The 20,967-nt window shown below is 39.4% G+C and overlaps 1 protein-coding gene and 1 long non-coding RNA gene across 4 annotated transcripts in view; one reads left to right on the plus strand and one right to left on the minus strand.

The window, feature by feature from the left end:
• LOC118016787 overlaps positions 1–19,176 on the minus strand; it is a 35,000-nt gene extending 15,824 nt beyond the window's left edge. The window contains exon 1 of the long non-coding RNA XR_004680908.1: positions 19,094–19,176. This is a non-coding gene — a long non-coding RNA (uncharacterized LOC118016787). The remainder of the gene's footprint in view (positions 1–19,093) is intronic.
• Positions 1–20,967, plus strand: part of SPINK5 (serine peptidase inhibitor Kazal type 5) — a 75,326-nt gene that overhangs the window by 41,876 nt on the left and 12,483 nt on the right. For all 3 annotated transcript variants that reach the window (XM_035014417.1, XM_035014415.1, XM_035014416.1), the window contains 11 exons: positions 1,705–1,753; positions 3,493–3,620; positions 5,599–5,689; positions 8,065–8,192; positions 8,841–8,907; positions 9,920–10,047; positions 11,771–11,873; positions 13,331–13,458; positions 16,106–16,178; positions 16,994–17,121; positions 17,283–17,361. In XM_035014417.1, the coding sequence (XP_034870308.1) occupies positions 1,705–1,753; positions 3,493–3,620; positions 5,599–5,689; positions 8,065–8,192; positions 8,841–8,907; positions 9,920–10,047; positions 11,771–11,873; positions 13,331–13,458; positions 16,106–16,178; positions 16,994–17,121; positions 17,283–17,361 (1,102 nt within the window). The remainder of the gene's footprint in view (positions 1–1,704; positions 1,754–3,492; positions 3,621–5,598; positions 5,690–8,064; positions 8,193–8,840; positions 8,908–9,919; positions 10,048–11,770; positions 11,874–13,330; positions 13,459–16,105; positions 16,179–16,993; positions 17,122–17,282; positions 17,362–20,967) is intronic.

Raw genomic sequence — 20,967 nt, forward strand, 5'->3', positions numbered from 1 at the left:
CTCATGGTAAAGCTTAGATTAGTTTCCATGTAAAGAAGTATGAGGAACCTCACAATTTTGGAGCTGTTTTAGTAATTTTCTCCCATCACTGTAAAAATTCCTTTCAAAAAGAAATAAAGATTTACTGTGTCATATTTTGTGGGTATGTTAGCAAAGGCTCTTGTCTTTTTTTGAGAATGATTTTTCCCTCCATAGCCTTTTTTTGCACACTGTCATACCATATGCAAACTGTCTTTTCACCTTTTTTAAAAAAAATATTTTATTTATCCATTTGAGAGAGAGAGAGCATGAACAGGGGGAAGGGGCAGAGGGAGAGAGAGAAGCAGACTCCCTGCCGAGGCTCAATCCCAGGAGCCCGGAGATCATGACCTTAGCTGAAGGCAGACGCTTAACCTACTGAGCCACCCAGGCGCCCTGTCTTTTCACCTTTTTTTTAAAAGATTTTATTTATTTACTTGACAGAGAGAGACGCAGTGAGAGAGGGAACACAAGCAGGGGGAGTGGGAGAGGGAGAAGCAGGTCTCCCACTGAGCAGGGAGCCCGATGCGGGGCTTGATCCCAGGACCCTGGGATCATGACCTGAGCTGAAGGCAAATGCTTAACGACTGAGCCACCCAGGTATCTTTTCACCTTTTAAAAAAGTTTTAATTTGATCAATGAATGAGCAATTCTTACGTTGATTGAAACATAACATTTTTACATATTATTTACACATTTTTACATTTTAAAATGAAAACTTTTTACATATTTAACAGGATTAAATTGTTTAGATTATAGATCCAGTTGTGCTACACTTGATTTGCAACACTGTTAGTTATCAAAAATGGTTAAGAGCTATCACCCTCACTTCATTTCCATCATATACCTTTTTTTTGGAGGGTTTACTCTTAATGATAATCACAGTGATGAAGATAGCGATCACTTATATCACTTTTATCAATCATTTCATTATGTACCAGATCCTTCCTCTAGTTGCTTTACATGTATCAACTCATTTAATGCTCACAACAATCCTATGAGAAGAATGTGGTTACTACTCCTCCCGCCCCTCCCTTCCCCTTCCGTATTTAAAGATGAGGAAGGCTGGGGTGCCTGGGTGGCTCAGTTGGTTAAGCGACTGCCTTCGGCTCAGGTCATGATCCTGGAGTCCCGGGATCGAGTCCCGCATCGGGCTCCCTGCTCAGCGGGGAGTCTGCTTCTCACTCTGACCCTCCCCCCTCTCATGCTCTCTCTCTCTCATTCTCTCTGTCTCAAATAAATAAATAAAATCTTAAAAAAAAAAAAAAGATGAGGAAGGCACAGAGAGGTTCAGACATTTCTTGTGTTCCTTATGGCTCCGGACTCTGTCCTCTTAAACACCATGCTATACTGCCTCCCAGAAGCCAAATATTAGCACTTTCTCGAGACCTGTGGCAGATGCAAAATAATCAGCCAATAGGAAAGTATTACTGCAATGTTCTTGCTGAGGAGCTAAATGGGTTTACTTATTAAGGGACTTTTTCTTGCACACTATTCTCTTGAGGTGAAGTAAATAATTTCAGTTTATTATCCAATAAAATTACAAATTGCTGTGAGTGGATCTTTGGGGGTGCTTGAGAATTGTCAAAGCAACGAATGATCCACCTGTAAATGTTAAGAATCTACTCTACTGTATTAAGACCCATTTCTTCTTTTCCCCTCTTTTTCTTCCCCTGATCCTTATAGTCAGCAAGAAGAAAGAGCAAGAGCAAAGGCTAAAAGAGAAGCTACAAAGGTAATTTTTCTCAGGACTGCTAATGTTATGCCTTGACAATTTCTTCTCCTTTAAGTATTCTAGGTATCTCATTAGCACTAATGGTTTCCTTTTCAATTGCCATGCATGAAATGAACAACAACAAAAAGCCTTTCACTTGTAAAAAGGGGTCTCAAGTAGAAGTTTCTAGAGTACCAATTTTATTGCATGATAATTCAAATTTTGAGTTTCATTTTATAAGAAGGAGAGGGTTATTAATTTACTCTGTAAGGCATATTCTCCATATTTCGCTTTTCTTATATTTCTGTTGTCACAAGTAACACCAACAAAATCTGTCTGTATGTGATGTCGGATTACTCTAATATGACGGCCATAAACAAGATTTGCCTTTATGGATCTTATTACCTAATAAATGCAAAGCATAAGCCAAATACTTATTTGGGGAAAGTTGACACAGTTTAAAAGTCTACCTTTAAACTGACTCACTTTCTCATGAACTTTCTTTCTGTTGGTTGAAACCATCTTTTTACTGGTAATTTAGAATTGAACACTTGTTTTATCCATAATATCTGATTAGCTGCTAAAGCATCTTAGATTTTCCAATCAGTCTTAACACATTTCTCCTTCCCTCTGCTTATATTGTACCTCTCCTGTTTGAAATCTGCATCCCCTATCCCTCTACTTTATCAAGGAGCTCCCAGGAAGGCGTCAGTTTCTCCAAGGACTCATACTTGTCCTCTCCTCCATATCTTTATTTCAAATATATCTTTATTTCTTAGTTTGAGCATGTTTTTCTTTTCTTTCTCAGCCTTCTAAAGACAAATCGAGATTCACCAATTTTTTTGCACATTCTTCTTATTTTAAATTTTCCAGCTTTATTGAGATATAATTGACATACAACATTCTGTAAGTTCAACATTGTGTATATTGTCTTGATTTGGTACACACATATATTGTAAAATGATACTCCCATAGCGTTACCTAACACTTCCATCACATCACACTATGACATAAATACATTTCTTTTTGTGGTGAGAACATTTAGGATCTACTCTCTTAGCAACTTTCAAGTATACTGTATAGTATACTGTTATATTGTTAGCTATAATAACCATGCTCTAAAGCAGATCTCCAGAACTTAATTCATCTTATAACTGGAAATGTATACCATTTGACCAGCGTCTCCCTATTTCCCCCACCCCCCAGCCCCTGGCAAACACCACTCTACTTTCTGTTTCTATAAGGTCAGCTTTTTCAGATTCCACATATGCGTGAGATCGTACCATAATTTTTTTTCTGTCTCCTTTATTTCACTTAGCAGTGTCCTCTAGTTTCATCCAAGTAGTTGCAGATGGCAGGATGTCCTTCTTTCTCATGAAGACTCAGCAATATTCTCAGTTCCTCCAGGAAGCCTCCTCTTCTAGGTCCATTGAACTCTCTCCTCTTCGATCTTTCATAGCTCTTATAGAGTGTGATATGTAACATAACACAAACATGTACATTGTTCTCTGCTAATTTTGTCAGTCTTCTTCTGCACCTAGAGTGGAAGCAGCCTCGGGGGAATGATGATGATAAATATTTCCAGATCCACTCTAGTGCAATGACAATTCTGAGTCCATGATGGAAGCTTTGTAAATACTTATCGATTTACTGCTCCCTGTCATCCCTTTTTGTTTTTATTCTACTCCGCATCACTTATTCCTCAGAAGAGGCAAAGGTGCAGGAAGGGTAGACAGTCATTCTGAGAAAATATTTTCCAGGAGCTCTGCAGTGAATTTCGGAACCAAGTGAAGAATGGAATGCTTATATGCACCAGGGAGAATGACCCTGTCTGCGGCCCCGATGGCAAAATGCACAGCAACAGGTGTGCCATGTGTGCAAGCCTATTGTAAGTACCTACCCTCACCTGTCCCACTGAATGTCTCATCATCAATCACGTTTGAATCTCAGTTTCCTAGAAATGTGTAGAATATATATCATGCTTGTATGCTACATAAGTTTAAAAGCACATGAACAGTTCATGAAGTAATAATGAATCATACAGTGACAATGTGATTGTCTATCCAGTTATCCTTTTTTTAAAATTTTTAAAAATATTTTATTTATTTACTCATGCGAGACAGAGAGAGAGAGAGGCAGAGGCAGAGGGAGAAACAGGCTCCCCAAGGAGCAGGGAGCCCGATGTGGGACTCGATCCCAGGACCCCGGGATCATGACCTGAGCCGAAGGCAGATGCTTAACCATCTGAGCCACCCAGGCGCCTTCTATCCAGTTATCCTTCTATCCTCTAGTTAAGTCATGGGAAAGTCTTAATTTATATATATATATATATTTTTAAAGATTTTATTTATTTATTTGAGAGAGAGAATGAGATAGAGAGAGAGAGCATGAGACAGGGGAGGGCCAGAGGGAGAAGCAGACTCCCTGCCGAGCAGGGAGCCCGATGCGGGACTCGATCCCGGGACTCCAGGATTATGACCTGAGCTGAAGGCAGTTGCTTAACCAACTGAGCCACCCAGGCACCCCTTAATTTATATTTTTAACACTATATAATCATCATTCATAACTGAAAACAGAAGTTTGATGATCTGGATGCAGTGATATCTTTGTCTCTCTCTCTCTCCCCCACTGACATTTTATGATTCTGTGAATATATTCAGCTATTGGCTAAGAGAAAACCAGTTGGACAGAAGTTTATGAGGCTAGTACAAGAAGTGTTAAAATAACCTGAATGAGAAAAGGAATGGAGAAGGTTGCATTTATCCCTTCAGGGACATTACTGTGCACAGCTGAAATAACACTTGGATAAGTGGTTTAGTATAGAGAGTAAAACCTCTAAGAGGTGAGCCCATACATTAGATGTTTATTGAATTGTCTTCTTGTGAGCCTAATCCAGGGACTTTTAGGCCATTGTTTTGGTGAGTGGGACCAAAGCTCCATTGTGTGAGACAGTCTAGGAGAAATTGATTATTACCTCCTCAGGTTCTCCTCCTTCTTAGATTCCTAATCCTCTACAGAGTCCCTCGCTAAGGTAGATGTTTAAATAATATCTGTTGAAAAGGTGCAAGGTTATTGTTGTCCCTTAACTTTCATATGTCCTTGTCCAATCTCAGGTATATGCACATCGTTCCTTGAAGGAGAGACTGACAGACTAAGCCATAGTGTATACAGTGGCCTGAGAGGCTCTTTTCTCACTTGATCCATGGTCCATGCTGTGCTGATGACTAGATGGGATGTGATCAGTGCTACAGATTTTCCAGCTTTGATAAACTGTGTATCAGTAGAAAATAGCAAGAAAGCCAGAAGCTCAGGCTCATGATCAACCTAAAATATTCATTGTTGAATCTTATTGGACTTGGATCATTATTCTAAAACTTGAACTTCAACCTGAATATTAATTCCCTTAAAATAATATCTAAAAAAATAATTTTATAGTGAAACATGGTTTATTTTTACTATGGGCCCATTGTCTGACTTGGTATCACCTCTGGCTTTCATCACTGATATGGTTGTTATTTACAAAGGAAAAGCTGCACAATTTTAAAAAATCAAGGTAACTGTGGCTTCTTTCAGATCATTGAAATCACTGATTGATGGGATAAGACTGATGGAATCAAGACTACTTGAGGGTCTCATACGGATAAAAGATCATGCTAGGTTTTTTTTTAAGGTGGATTGTATTTTATTATTATTTTGTTTGTTATCTGCATTGTTGGGCACAGTGATAGTATCTCTTAGACTGGATAAATTTTTACTGAAGAGTGAATCTGACCTTGTCTGGAAGATCCTCATCTCTTTTTAAAATACATTATCATAGACAATGGGAAATTGTACTTAGCTTGTATCTTCTTTGTTTTTAATTGCAGCAAACTTGAAGAAGAAAAAGAGAAGAAAAATAATGGCAAGGAAGGAAAGGACAAAGCACAGGCTGATAAAATGAGAAGAGAAGCAGCACAGGTAACTGTTTTAGATATTAGAACCACATAAATATTCCATTCCCCTGGACAAGCTTCCCATTCCCACCTCCTCATCCCAGTGTCCTTAGTGACTTTGCAGACTGAGAACATGTATTTGGATCCTTGTGTATAAGAGGATTCCTTCTTCCCATTCACACCAAATCTGACTTAGTTGCTTGTGCATTTGAGAAGAGGTCAGTCATCATTTTCTCCACTGACCATGTGAATTGTATTATCCCAAAAAAAGAAGTGTATACAGATGGCTATCTTGTTATCTGAATACAAACCAATAGAGGCAGATTTCAGATTTTTCTCTGTATCTTTTTATATAAGGATGATTAGTTCAAAACAAGTAAAACAAAACAAACAAACAAATCTAAGTTTTAATCCCAATTAATTTTCTGTGAGATTTTGGGAAAATTACTTAACAGCATTTTTGAACCTTAGGTTTACATTCTCACATGATGATGATGATGATGATGATGATGTTGATGGCTATTAATTATTTAGTTGCTGCTATATGCCATATGGTATAGCAATTTTAGGACTGATCTTTGTAGTAACCATTCAAGGTATGTATTATTGTCTGTATTTTATAGAAGAGGACTCAGAGGCTCAGATAAGAAGTTAGGAGATATATACAGTTAGTAATTTGAGAGCTAGCAATTAGAACACAAGTTCTGGCTATAATGCCCATGATACACCTTAGATCTTGCACCCTGTCACCATTTGTAAGATTCCTACAGGGCACGCCTCAGGTCTTCATTTCTTCTCTCCTGTATCCTTTTATAATTTGGAGGACCTGACTTCTTACTGTTCTCCCTGCTCTCACCTTTGTTCCCTACAATCTACCCTCAACTCAGAAACCAAAGTAGTTATTTAAAAACATAAGGGAGGTTATGCCACCCAGTGGCTTCTCATCTCACGCAGAGTAAGAAACCAGGTCCTTCTAGTGGCTTACAATGCCATGAGTGATCTGACCTCTGCCACCTCGCAGACCTCATTTCCTACTTTCTACCCATTGCCATCCTTGTGCTGCCTTGTGCTTCTTGGACACTCCAAGCATTGATTCAAGGTATCCCATCTTAGGGACTCAGTCACATTATGGTTAAAAACTTGAACTCTGGACTCACACTGCCAGGGCTCAAATACTGCCTGTGTCTCCCTTCCAGTAAGGCAGACAGTTTTGTGTCTTACTTTCTTCACTTATAAAATATTATTATGTATATTATTTTTATGAAGTCCTGAGAAACTTATCTATGTATATCAGCACAGCCCCTCACATGCCTTAAGTCTTCAGTATTATACATGCAATGAACTTTACTTTCTGTATGGTCCCCTCATACTCAGACCTGACTATCCCTTTCTTCTGTCAAAATTCTGGCCACTTTTCATGGCTCAGAATAAGTATTAGCTGCTCTCCAAAGATTTTCCCCATTTATACAATATACTTAATAACTCTGTCATCTATTATGCCAGCAATTTTCCTTTATTCCTCAATTATATAATTTGTTTTATTCTAACTTATAGATACTGCTATGCACTTTCTCCAAAGACTCTAAATACTCTGTACTTGGTTTTTATGGTTGCTCTAACAGATTACCACAAACCTGGTGGCCTAAAGCAACATAAACTTACTATCTTTGGTTTTTATATTAGAAGTCTGACCTGGGTCTCACTGAGCTAAATCAAAGGGTTGGTAGGGCTGTGTTCCTTTCTGGAATCTATAGGGGAGAATTTCTCTTTGCTTTTTCTCACTTCTAGAAGCCATCGGGCTCCTCAGTCCTTGGACCCCTTCCATCATCTTAAAGCCAACAACATCGTGTCTCTGACTGTTCTTCTGCAGTCATAATGCCCTCTCATTCCCTCCTGTCTCACTCTTCCAATTGTAAGGACTGACCCCTGCAGTTACATTGGGGACATAGGAGAATCCAGGAGAATCTCCCCATCTCGAGGTTCTTAACTTAATTATATCTGCAAAGTCCCTTTTACCCTGTAAGGTAATATAGTCACAGGATCTGGATATTAGGACTTGGACAAATTTGGGGGGTAGGAGTTTTATTCTGCCAATCACAATTTTTTTTTTTTACAAAAGGAACAATAGATGATTCTTCATATATCTTACAGTACCTAACCCAGAATAATATTTGAGTTGAATTGAAGGTTTTCTAATGAGATCAGTAACGTAATCTTATTTTCCAGATAACGTGTGAGGTAGGCCCCTGAAGAGTATCTTGGTAACATTGACCTCCTACATCACCATTTTGATGTATCCGTTATGTTTGGGAGCATTCTATCACAGTTTTCAGAGGGGTAATGTGGAAGAGTTCTCCGATATTTAGTTACCTGATTCTTAAATCCACCCTAACTTGACAGGAGCTGTGCCGTGAATACCGTAACTCTGTGAGAAATGGTCGACTCCCCTGCACAAAAGAGAACGACCCCATTGAAGGCCCAAATGGGAAAATGCACGGCAACACCTGCTCCATGTGTGAGGCCTTCTTGTGAGTAGAGCCACAGCCACTGCTGCTGAGTGTGGAGAAAATAGGCCGGCGGCAGGCAAGGGACATCATACCGAAGGTTTTCTCTAGGAAGTCGCTATGGAAGCTATCTTTGCATGGAGTTCAAGGATTTACAGTTATAAAGCCATATACTTTGCACATTTCCTTGAGGTATTCTTAGTGTTTGAAAATGTCCTTGAATTTGCTCCAGGGAGGACCATATGCTCACAGCAGATTCCCCCAGAGTTAATGGCATACAAGGACTGAGATACCTGTTCTCTACATACATACTACCATGAATAATCCAAAGATGTGATCACTGGGCACTACCAAATTGGACATTTGCTAACATCTAGTAAATATTTTCAAGCATCCTCATTGCTTTCTGGGAAAAAGGACAATATCTTTATTTTCCAGAAGAACGTAGTGCTAAAAATTTGTTGATTGGTTTGCTATGACGCTCGTGTCTTATTCTTTAAGCAAAGTTAAAAACAAAAAACAATATGGAGAGCAGTGCATTTACCTTTCTACTCCCAAACTCAGTTTGTAGAAGTATGGAAATAATGAGATATTTCTATCTAGAGAGATTTCCCCTTTAGAATAATAGGTACTGGGTGCTAGGAATGATTCTCCCCTCTCCCCCTCCTACAGCCAGCAAGAAGCAAAAGAAAAAGAAGAAGCTGAATCCAGAACAAAAGCTAAGAGAGAAGCTGAAAAGGTAGTTGTCCTAGAAGGTTAATATCACAGTGAAGGATGAGGTTTTGCAGTTTCTCTGTAAAAAAAAAAACAACAACACATGGAACTACCAAAAGCCTATGTAAGAGAACTCAAGGTTCATCTAATCTAGGAATTGATAGAATTTTCTTAAAGGACCAAATAGTAGACATTTGAATGGTTGTGGCCGTTCGGTCTCTGTCCCAACACTATTGTCACAGCTGTAAAAGCAGCCACAGGTAATATGCAGATAAATGGGCATGGATGTGTTCCAAGAAGACTCTATTTACAAAACTAGGTGGTGGGCCAGAGTTTGCTTATAGGCCATAGTTTGCAAACATCTAATCTACCTCATTCCTGTGTTTTTAAATGGAAGATATAAAACCCAGAGAGAAGGAAGAAGTTGCAGTGGGACTATCGGCATCAGATTCCACATCTTCGTATTTCAAAGTTCTCACAATTGAAAAATGAAAGCAAAAGAGTTCAAACCTAGACCTCCAGTCACCAAATCTAGCGTAATTCCTAACCCACTATGTCGTTTTGAATGACCACATTGGGTCACATCAGTTATGTTCCTCACTTTGTCTTAATTATTTCTGGTGCCAGCATTTTGGGGAAAATAAAAATAGTACATTGGGCACACTAGAATATTCTAGGATAATATTTTCTTCGTTTCAAAAAGGTTGATTCCAAGTAGATTTTTTTCAGATTTGTGGTCATTTGCTTGCCCCCATCAAAGATGAGCGGCCAGTTCTCCAAGAACCCAGGTTATTAAGGGATTGTTTCTTATGTGTGGATGCAGATTCAGTCTGGATTTGGGGGCTAAATCTCAAGGAAAAAGAAAGAGACTCTTCTTTTTAAGTCATGTGTGTTTAGTAGGAATTGAATGAAACAATTGCCAGGAAGAAAAATACCCAGAGGTCATTTTCTGTTCCTGTTTTACTAGGAAACACTTGGAAGGAATCCAACAAAGTAATTTATACGAAAATACCCACACTCTTGCCTTTTCTCTTTAGGATACATGCAGTGAATTTCGGAGCCTTTTGCAAAATGGAAATCTTTTCTGCACACGAGAAAATGATCCCGTGCGTGGCCCAGATGGCAAGACCCACGGGAACAAGTGTGCCATGTGTAAAGCTGTCTTGTGAGTGCACAAATGAGGCCCCTGCCGGGGGTTGACAGAGTTGGGGAGACAGAGAGCCAGGAAGATAATGTCTATTGTGTTTGTCCTTTCTTTACATGTAAAGGGAGCAAATGATTCTCTGCAGAGCATTTTCGGGCAAATCTTTCTTTATAAAGACCAAGATTCACAATTCTAGAAATAGACATTATATGACTAGGGTATTACATTCTCTATAAATTCTGGAGGAGAGCCCACCTATTAATAGATCACAACATCTTTCTTGGTAAAATTTTAAGTCTTTTGGTGTCTGATGGATCCCTTCTCTACATCATCTTTTAAATACCTCTGGGAAGATAAACATATTTTACTATCAGCCTAACTTTTCTACCTATGTTTTTGAAAATATCACATTTTTCACAAAATGAAAAATAGTTCTTTACAGAAAGCTCAGAAGTACACATAAAATATTTCAGTCATTCAATAGCCATTTATTGAACATCTACAATGTACAGTGTGAATAATGATTGTACATAGATGGATGAAATAGACATGGGTACAAGTTCATATAATAGGAAGGAGGATAGGAGCCTGGGTGACTCAGTCAGTTAAGTGTCTGACTCTTGGTTTCGGCTCAGGTCATAATCTCAGGTCCTGGGATCCAGCCCCACATCGGGCTCCACACTCAGTGGGGAGTCTGCTTCTCTCCTCCTTCCTCTGCCCTTCCCCCTGCTCTCTATCTAAAATAAATAAATAAAGCTTTAAAAAAAATACATAGGAGGAATTTGCTAAATGATAAATGATGTATTCAATGGGTTCTAGTACTTCAGGGAAGGGAGAGTTTATAGGAAGTTTTATGGGGGAGTAGAACTGGACTTTATAATTTGGATAAGATGTGAACAGGAAGGAATGAGAGGAGAAGAAGGAAAAAGCATAGGTAAAGCTCTAGAGGTAAGGAAACCATGTCAACAGTAAAGAGCAAGTCATTTAGTTTCGTTAGAACTTAGCCACTTTGCTGGGTTTGAATGCCAGATCAAGGACTTTGAAGTCAATCCTGTATATCGTGGGAAGCTGCTAAAATTTTTCAGGTAGGAGAATAAGTGGCATAAATATGGTTCCTTTGGGAAGATTCGTATGTCAGCAGTACAAAGGGAACAAAGAGAAGGAAAGGACTGAGATTCGGAATGCTGCTGGTGGTAGAAGAGGTTTGCAGGAATCTGGGAGCGATAACTAGAGTCAGAGAAACAGGAGAGAAGGTGAGATGCGAAATTAGTGTCATGCCGGCAACAGCTGTGGGAGCTGAGAGGCAGGAGCAGACAGCTCCAGGCTTTTGTTCTTCATGGAAGGTAGAGAGTCCAGGAGCAAGGGCACATTTGGTGGAAAAAGATAATTATTGTTGGACCTCTTGGCTCTGAGGTATTTGAGAAGAATCCAGCTGAGAGTCACAGTGAGCATTTATGAAGGGCTAGTAAAACGCTCCCGTGGTCTTGCTTATGTTTACGTACTTGGTTTTCCCCTACAACAGGGAGAGCTTTTCCAGGCAGAAGGACTCAAAAAAAAAAAAAAAAAAGAAGGACTCCACATAATTTGTCTTTCTGTTTTCAGAGGGCCTGCAACGTGGTAGCTGTTCCGTAAATGCTGGTGAATTCTATACAAATCTAATTTGGTCACAGGAGGAGGAACTCGCAGAAACGCACCCCACTCTCTGTAATCTATTATTCCCTATCTCCCCCTTTCTAATTTCCAGCCAGAAAGAAGATGAAGAAAGAAAGAGAAAAGAAGATGAAGATCAGAGAAACGCGACGGGGCATAGTTCCCACGGTGGCGGTGGCGGAGGAGGGAAACCTCAGGTGAGAAAACCTCTAATTTGCACAGGCAGGGGGGACGCAAGTCACGGACAAGGGCACCCGTGGGAAAGGGGAACGGACGTCATGCTGGGTGTGAAGACGTCCTTGGAAGGACAGGGCAGTTCCCCCCATGAAACTGTAGGGTAGTATCTCAGCAATTTTTCATCTCTCTAGGGCGCATTTTTTACTTCTTTAAACAAGGAAATAATTAACATGATGACGTCACCCGAGTCTCCTGACCCCTTTTTACAGAATGTAGCTCTCAGGCCAATAACTGATCACGGCAGAGACAGTGACATCACCATGGGGACATTCCCCGTCAGCATCTCACGCTCCTCCTTTCTCTTATTGTTCTCTCTTTCCCTCAGTGGAGCCCCGGGTTAGAGGCAGATTTTCTGTTGGGATCCAAGGCAGCATAATACGGTGAAACTGCAGGGTTTTCAGAGCCAGATAGTTGGGGGTACGACCCTGCCCCTGCCGCACAGGACTTGTGCAGCTTGGAATAAATTAGCATCTCACTGAACTCTGGTTTCCCTTATTCACTCTTACAGGGAGAAAATAAAATAATTTAGGCAAGTTTTTAGCACATTTCCTGAGACATTTTGAAGGGTCAGAATGACAGTAATTGCCTGTAAACCCCCTCCTCCAGCGTGTGAACACCACTGCGTAAGACGACTCATGATCTCAGGGTCCTGGGATCCAGCCCCACATCGGGCTCCACTTGAGCTCTCTTCTTACTACCTTGGTATATTAGGACCATCTCTTTGCTCCAGATCTGTCATCTGTTGATAAATTCTGGCTATTCTGTTTTTCCATCTTTCTCGGTAAGGAGGCTACATCCTCACTCTCAAGGGCGAGAGCTGGTAAGGCCCTTTGTCTCTCGGCTCCACAGTTCGCTCAAGCCTCTTTTCCTTGGCATCTTGCATAACTTTATATTTCCCTCCAACATTTCTTTCTCCCTTTGATCTACACCAGAGGTCAGCAACTTCTCTTTTCCGGAAAGGCCAGATAGCAAATGTTTTAGACATTCTGAGTCCTATAGCCTCTGTTGCTTTTGTTCAGTTCTGCCATTGTTGTCAGAAAGCAGCCATAATACCTGAACGAGTGAGGGTGTGTTTCAGTTTTATTTATAAAGCCCCATATATAAAAACAGGCAGCAGGACAGATTAGTCCTGTAGGCTATAGTTTGCTGACCCTTCATGCTGCTAAATCCCAGCGAGTTTGATAATTTCCCTGTGTAGAACCTTAAAAGCAATATTATTGTCCATGACAACTGACGTCTTAGAATATGGGTGATTCCAGTCCCCCTTTCTCTGTAGACAGCAGTACTAGGTGTTATATATAAGAGGAGGTAAATCAGAACTTTTCTTACTCTAATTGTTTTGAGTTAAGTTTGTTAAACTTAACAGCAATACAAGAGATCAGGTAATCTGGAGACCTACTCTCCTCTCCTTTTTCAGGACCAATGCGCAGGGTATCGGGACAAAACGCAAAATGGAAAACTCAGTTGTACTCGGGAGCATGATCCTGTACGTGATGCCGCTGGCAAGTCGTACAACAATAAGTGTACCATGTGTAAAGAGATCCTGTAAGTACTTCTTTCCACCGGCAGTCCAAAAATTAGTCCCCACTTCCTCCTGAATGACAGGCTCTTTCTCATTTACTTACAACTCCCTCCAGGAAAATTATTGTTTTTGTTAATTCCCAAGTATTGTCTCTTTCTCTTACATCCCCTAAGGAACAACAAGCCTTAGCAATGGCAGCTAATCAATGTCTGATTCCTACTCTATTTTTTCTATCATAATTCTGGGACCTACAAGTGCCATCATGGTAGATAATTGTGCTTTAGAACATATAATGCCTAAGTCCTATGGAGAATTTGTGAAGGTCATTTGGGATAGTTCGCCAGCATAGTTTAAGAGGGTTGTTTCTTGTATGTATACAACACATTTATTGTATAATCCAGGGTGTGTTCCTTCTGTTTTCCCATGGTGAATGGTACTGAATTGGAGTGCTTTATTATCCAACTCAGCCACACTTGGTTTGTGTTACTGAGGCAAGTAACATAACCACTGCTGTATATAAAGGCAGTTTTCTAGGTGACCTTGATGGGTACTTGTAGTTCTAAAATTTGATGCCTATAGCACAATGCTATTAATTATAGCATTTAATTGGTATATACTTAATAAGTAATGCTTCTCCACACATACACCTGTTTCACCTTTCTCCTTGAAAAGAAATTATAATCTTGTGACAGTATAGGCCATGTGAGAAAATTTGATTAGTGCAAATGTTGCATTTTACAGATGAGAAAACCTGAATTTTTTTTTTAAGTTCAAGGTCTCATGGGGGGAGTGAAGATAAAATTTTGCCATTGTTATCAGTGTCATCTATCTTATAAGATACTTATCTGGAGTATTTAACAAAACACAACACAAATGGAATATTTTTTATGATCTTTGGAAATCACTCATCTGACAATAAATGGTTTTTGACTCTCTGCTATGTAACAGGCACTACTCATGGACAAGCATTCTTGATGTGAACAACAAAAAGTTCCTGCCATGGAACTATAATATAATATAGAAAAGACAGATTATAAATAAATAAGGAGGGCGCCTGGGTGGCTCAGTTGGTTAAGCGACTGCCTTCGGCTCAGGTCATGATCCTATAGTCCTGGGATCGAGTCCCGCATCGGGCTCCCTGCTCAGCAGGGAGTCTGCTTCTCCTTCTCCCACTCCCCGTTTGTGTTCCCTCTCTCACTATGTCTTTCTCTGTCAAATAAATAAATAAAAAATCTTTAAATAAATAAAAATAAATAAATAAATAAATAAATAAATAAATAAATAAATAAGGAAATAACTACATAGCACAAAGCCAGATAGTGATGAGGAAAATAAAAGAGAGTGAAGCAACAGAAAGGGATTGCAGTTGCTGCTTTGTTTATGGTGTTCAGGGCAGGCCTGACATGTGAGGGATACCTGTAAAAAGTGAGTGAAGTGAATCATCTGGACATCTGGAGGAAGAAAGTTTCAGGCAGAGCAAAAATCAATGCAAATTTCTGAAGATGTAAAATTGCCAAGCTCAAGAAACAGAAAGGAGGTCATCATGTCTCAAAATTATTGCACAGAAAATAGCAGAAAATGAGTTTGGAGAGATCAAATAAGGCTTTTTAGGCCAAGAGAAGGACATTGGATTTTATTCTATGTGTGATCAGAGGGTCACTGGAGGCTTTTGATCAGAGCCATGATTATCACTAGAATTCCACTAAACTGAATCATTACAATACCCTCTTTTTCCAATAGTACTTGATAAAATGTCATGACTTTATATATGTTTGAATCTTCAGGATATGTTTTACTACCACTTTACTACACAAAGGGAACTCCCTAAAAAGAATGTATATATTCATGTTATGTACATTCATACACATGTTTGTTTTGTGTACAAAACCAAATGAAACTTTGAAAGAGATATAAGTATATTAGAGTTTTGAAATATTTGGATCTTGAGCCAACTGCATCAGAATGACCTGGCTCATTAAAAACCAGGCTAGAGTCCCAGTCTAAATCTTGTCAGTAAACATGTTGGGATGGTCAGTGGATCTGAATTTTTAAAAATCTCAGTGTTTCTTAATGCACATGAAAACTTTGGGGACCATTGAAATAAATATTTTATCAGAAAGGTAAGAGATTTTAAAAAAAATGATCCTAAGGTACTTTCTAGATTACTTGTCTTCTTTCTATCTTGGGCTCCATACTTTAAGAAATAATATTCTAATGGGTTGCCTTACTTGTCAAGGCACTAGAATGGTGAGTTGGTGGTGAATTAAAAACCACAACTAATGATGAAAAGATGAGGACACTGGGCTTAAGACCTGAAACTTGCCTCTAAATATCTGATGGGTTAATATCAAGAAGAGATAATGGATTCAGCAAACCCGTTCTGTGTTGTCCTGGGATTGTGAATGAAGTCAGGCTGAAGGGCAGACATTAGACAGAGATAAATCTGGACACAAATAAAGGAGACTTTGAAATTACTTGAGTTGATCTACATATAATATCCATCATACGTACCCTGTGATGAGGAAGCCTCCTAATAACCAAGCTGACTGTCCACCTCAGGGATGCACAGAGATCCTCTGTGAAGGAGGTGGTTTCGGATACCCAAACTCTCAGGCTACTTCCAAACCTGAGTCTGGGTTAACAGGATGACTATTGATTCTTCTCTTCCAGGGAAAGAGAAGCAGAGGAAGAAAATAAACATTCTGGCTACAGATCAAATGGGACTGAATCAGCATCAGAAAAAGTGAGTCATTAACTAGATTTTAACAAGAATGATCTTTCTGTAAGTCAACCCTTGGCAATCAAAAATATGGAAAGAGAACGTCAATGTTACCAACCAAGATCTTTGCCCTAAGAAGATCAGAAGTCATCATACATGTCAATATTGCTGGTAACTTGTTCAATGGAGAAATTTAATGCCAAATGGAAATCTTTCAGTCTAACATATTGCAAAGCACTTTTACAAATAGTAGTTTATTTCATTGTCTGAACAACCTGGTCAAATACATTTTTTAACTTTATTTTATAGATGAGAGAATGAGGCTCAGCTACTGTCACAAATTACTATCAACAGTGGCTTAACACAACGCAAATTCTCTCTGTGGAGGCTCTAGGGAAGATCTGTTTCGTAGTCTTTTCTAACTTCTAGAGCTGCCTGCATTCCTTGGCTCGTGGCCACCTTTAAATCAGCAGGGGCCAGTTGAATTGTTTTCATGCTGCCTCACTCTGATCCTGACTTTCCTGCCCCCCTCTTTCTCTCATGAGAACTTCTGTGATTACACTGGGCCACCCAGATAATTCAGGATAATCTCTCCATGTTATGGGCAGCTAATTAGCAGTCTTAGTTCTATCCTCAACCTTAATTTGTCCTTATCATGTCAGGCTACATGTTTACAGTCCCCAGGAGTTAGGATGTGGACATGTTTGTAGGTCATTGTACCGCCTCCCAGCAAGGTTAAGTGGCTGCCTGACTCTCAAATCAAAATCTTCAGATTTTCAAGCCCAATCAAATACTATGTGAAAACAGCCATTTCCAATATAAACTTTCCTTCTTTTTAGGACACGTGTGATGAGTTTAGAAGCCAAGTAAAAAACGGAAAACTTATCTGCACCCGAGAAAGTGACCCTGTCCAGGGTCTGGATGGCAAGATACACGGCAATAAGTGTGCTATGTGTAAGGACAAACTGTGAGTATTTTCAAAAATGAGCCTTTAACTGCAAATATTAAAGTTTGATAATCATTTCTCATCAGTTTGAGAAAATGACTTCTTTTTAAAAACAGATCTAATTATTAATGAGGGGTTTGTTCACTTTGGTTGAAATGTTTTTTTTCCATTTTTCTTTCAAGGGAAAGGGAAGCGGCTGAAAGAAAAAAGAAAGAGCAGGACAACTTGAGAAACACAGGAGAAAAGAGCAATGAAAACGAGGTAGTGTGTGTTAGATGTACTAATACCTAAAGCTGGAAGCTTGGGGGTAAGGTTAATTCATTCAGCAAATATTTATGGAATGCCTACTCTGTCCCACTCATTGTGTATATAATGATGAACCGGAAAGCATGGCCAGATCTTGCAAAGAAATAGCATGCTATTTCAGTGCTCTGAAAGCAACTCTAGTGTAATTACCACCTATCTGTAGGACCAACGACCATTGCCAAGCTATTGTTATGATGAAGTGGATTTCTTCTCTGAAGTTTTATTTTTTTTTAAAGATTTATTTATTTATTTATTTATTTATTTATTTATTTATTTATTTATTGAGAGAGAGAGAAAGAGCATGTGTGTGTAGGTAGGGGGAGGGGCAGAGGGAGAGAATCTCCAGCAGACTCCCCACTGAGCACAGAACCCAACATGGGGCTCCATCTCATGACCCGTGAGATCTCCACCTGAGCCGAAACCAAGAGTCAGACTCTTAACCGACTAAGCCACCCAGGCGCTCCTCTTCTCTGAAGTTTTAAAACAAATAATTAAGCAAATAGACACCAAAACTACAAATAAGAAAGCAAATATCAAACACTTAGAGCTCCAGATGATAAATTCTTGACATGGCATTCCAGTGCCGTCTTGTATTCAATTAGGGCTTTAAAAATAATGTTCAATGCTTTACAACACTAACACATAGAATATGACACAGCACAATCTCTTCTAATCCATCAATGGACTCCAGTTAGAAAAGAGAAATCGTGAAGTCTCCCCAGGAAAGTTTTCCTGTTAATGAATGTTAATGAGGGAACTTTTCTTTTTTTTTTTTTAAGATTTTATTTATTTATTTGAGAGAGAGAGAATGAGAGACAGAGACCATGAGAGGGAGGAGGGTCAGAGGGAGAAGCAGACTCCCTGCCGAGCAGGGAGCCCGATGCGGGACTCGATCCCGGGACTCCAGGATCATGACCTGAGCCGAAGGCAGTCGCTCAACCAACTGAGCCACCCAGGCGCCCCAATGAGGGAACTTTTCATTAGGTCTATACTGACTTAAAAAATGAACCATTAATAGTAATTTTCATTTTAAAAAATATATGTTGGGAATATCTGTTATGCATTTTGGTAAATGAATGGCCTTGAGATAAGATTTTATTGTATAAATTCAAATCATCTCTACTGGCCATCTATTCTATTTATAATCTTAGTCAATATTTTTCTTTTTTTAACATCTATTTTAGAAATTTCAAACAAAAAATATTCTATATATTCATATATTAAAAATGTCCAGACATTTTGTGTGTTTGTGTGGCAAAAAGAGAGCTATGGTCTTACCTACATCTGCAAAGTTAAATTTTTTACAAATCACATGCATCATCATATTTAAACCTGCTGCTCTGAACAAAAGATTCACAACAGCTGTGTTTCAGTTTCAAAAAGGAAAAAGTTTTTTATTATTATTATAGAAACCTAATAGGAACAGAAGAAGAAAGGAATCTACACATAGATGAAAGTAATAGTAGGCAATAAATGAGAGTAAGGCAAAGTTACATCAAATCAGATACTTACAACATTCAATCTCATTAGCTGGGGAAGCCCTATGGGAACAGCCAGGCTGGAGTCCCCGCTGAGAGGCCTGAGCTGAGCATCCTCCCCTCAGGTGAGACTTCCAACCGACCCTCCTCATAGAGCCATATTTATAGGGCAAATAATAGGGTTTGAAATTAAACATTTGTCTGCCTACCTGCAGTTTGCTGTGAGCTGCATTTCTATGTTACCATGTTTCTGTATTGTCAAGGAGCCTGGGCTGTGTCTGTCTGCCTCCCCTCCCAGATTCCATTCTAGGGGGCCAGGCCAGCCTTGAGCAGGAAGGGGTGTGAGACAAGATTTGTAGCTCTTGGCACCCAGAACAGAAGGGCCATCTGGAGGCCAGATAATACATTTCAAACAACCAGGCTCCCAAGGTTATTCACACAGCATGAGTCTAACAAACAACATTCCTTAGCCTGCTGGTGTACATGCAGATCCAGGTGGTCAGTTATGCGGGACAAATCATAATAATATTTATCCATACTGACCACCTACCCAGGACAAGCTTCCAGTTCTAGAGTAAATGTCAGGGAGATATAATGTACACATGGGGAATACAGTCAGTAACGTTGTAGTAACTCTGTATGGTAACAGATGGTAACTAGATTTATTGGGGTGACCATTTTGCAAAGTATACAAATGTCAAATCACTATGTTGTGTATCTGAAACTAATATCAATTATACGTCAATAAAAAATAAATAAGCCTTCCCAAAATCTATGCAGTAGGTGGTATTGATCCAGTTTTTCAGTTGAGAAAAACTCAGATAAGTTAACTACACACAGGTCATAATAATAAGAGCCAGAGATTGCACCCATAAAGCAAAGATGGAAGTACAGGCAGATGGGTGCTATCATAAACACATATGTAAGTGGGATTTTGTATAGATGGAAAAGGAAATAATTCTAGCAACTTCCAAAAATGATGGCTGTGAGACATTTAGTATTTTGATCAAGTATTCCAGAGAACTTTTTTAATACTGCAAATAAAAGTAGGTCTGGAGTTGTTCAGGGTTATCACAATTTAAAGAAGGAAGGATAGGGGCACCTGGATGGCTCAGTCAGTTGAGCGTCTGACTCTTGATTTTGGCTCAGGTCATGATCTCAGGGTCACAGGACCGGGCCCCGTGTCGGGCTCTATGCTCAGCATGGAGTCTGCTTGTCTCTCTCCCTCTGCTCCTCCCCCCACTCACACACTCTGTCTCTCTAAAATAAATAGATAAAATCTCTCGAAAGAAAGAAAGAGAGAAAGGAAGGAAGGAAGGTGGGAAGGAAGGGAGAAAGGTGGGAATGAAAGAAGGAAGGAAGGAAGGAGAAAGAAAGAAGGAAGGGTAACTGCCATCCACGTCACTAGCAGTATTTTTCAAGGTGATTTTCCCATATATTTCCTTTGGCTCTTTGAGCTTACAGGTAGTTAATGACAAATTTCTGTAGATGTCCAAAAATTTCATCAGAGGCAGATCCTGTGGATTCATTTTCACTGCCTTCTTTTTAAGGTTCTTATTTTTCAGTGAATATAAAAGGCAGCTTTATCTTTTTACAAGTGTTTAGGAGTTTTATTCTCTGCCAGGTAAAAGCACAGAAAATAACAAAGCTTGTTGCCCGATTTCTGATCACAATTCCAACATTGACTTTATTTAATCTCTCTGAGCCTTTTTTTCTCACCTATAACATGAGGATAATGAGTGTTTATCTTGTGTGCTCTTAGCAAACAACAAAATGCCTGGCATATAATAAAATATTATTTTGTTCTTGAGGAACAGAGCGTCTATCATTTCATTTCAGGGCTTACTTATGTGTGGAGTAATGAGGAGGCTGCAGGGAGACAGGTTTGGGGCTCAGCCTGCTAAAAATTGCATTAACACAGTAGAGGCTGCCCTAGGCAGTCGTGAAATTCCACCAAAGTCATTATTTGAGAGGGACACTATGGAGAGGATTCTAACTTCCTACGCAGATATTGAATAAAGAGCCTTTAAAACACATTCCATCCCTAAAATTCTGTTTTCTCTAGATGTTTATTTCCTCCCTC

Source organism: Mirounga leonina, unplaced genomic scaffold (genome assembly GCF_011800145.1).
Source record: "Mirounga leonina isolate KUSES-001 unplaced genomic scaffold, KU_Mleo_1.0 Mir_168, whole genome shotgun sequence".
Classification (NCBI taxonomy): domain Eukaryota; kingdom Metazoa; phylum Chordata; class Mammalia; order Carnivora; family Phocidae; genus Mirounga; species Mirounga leonina.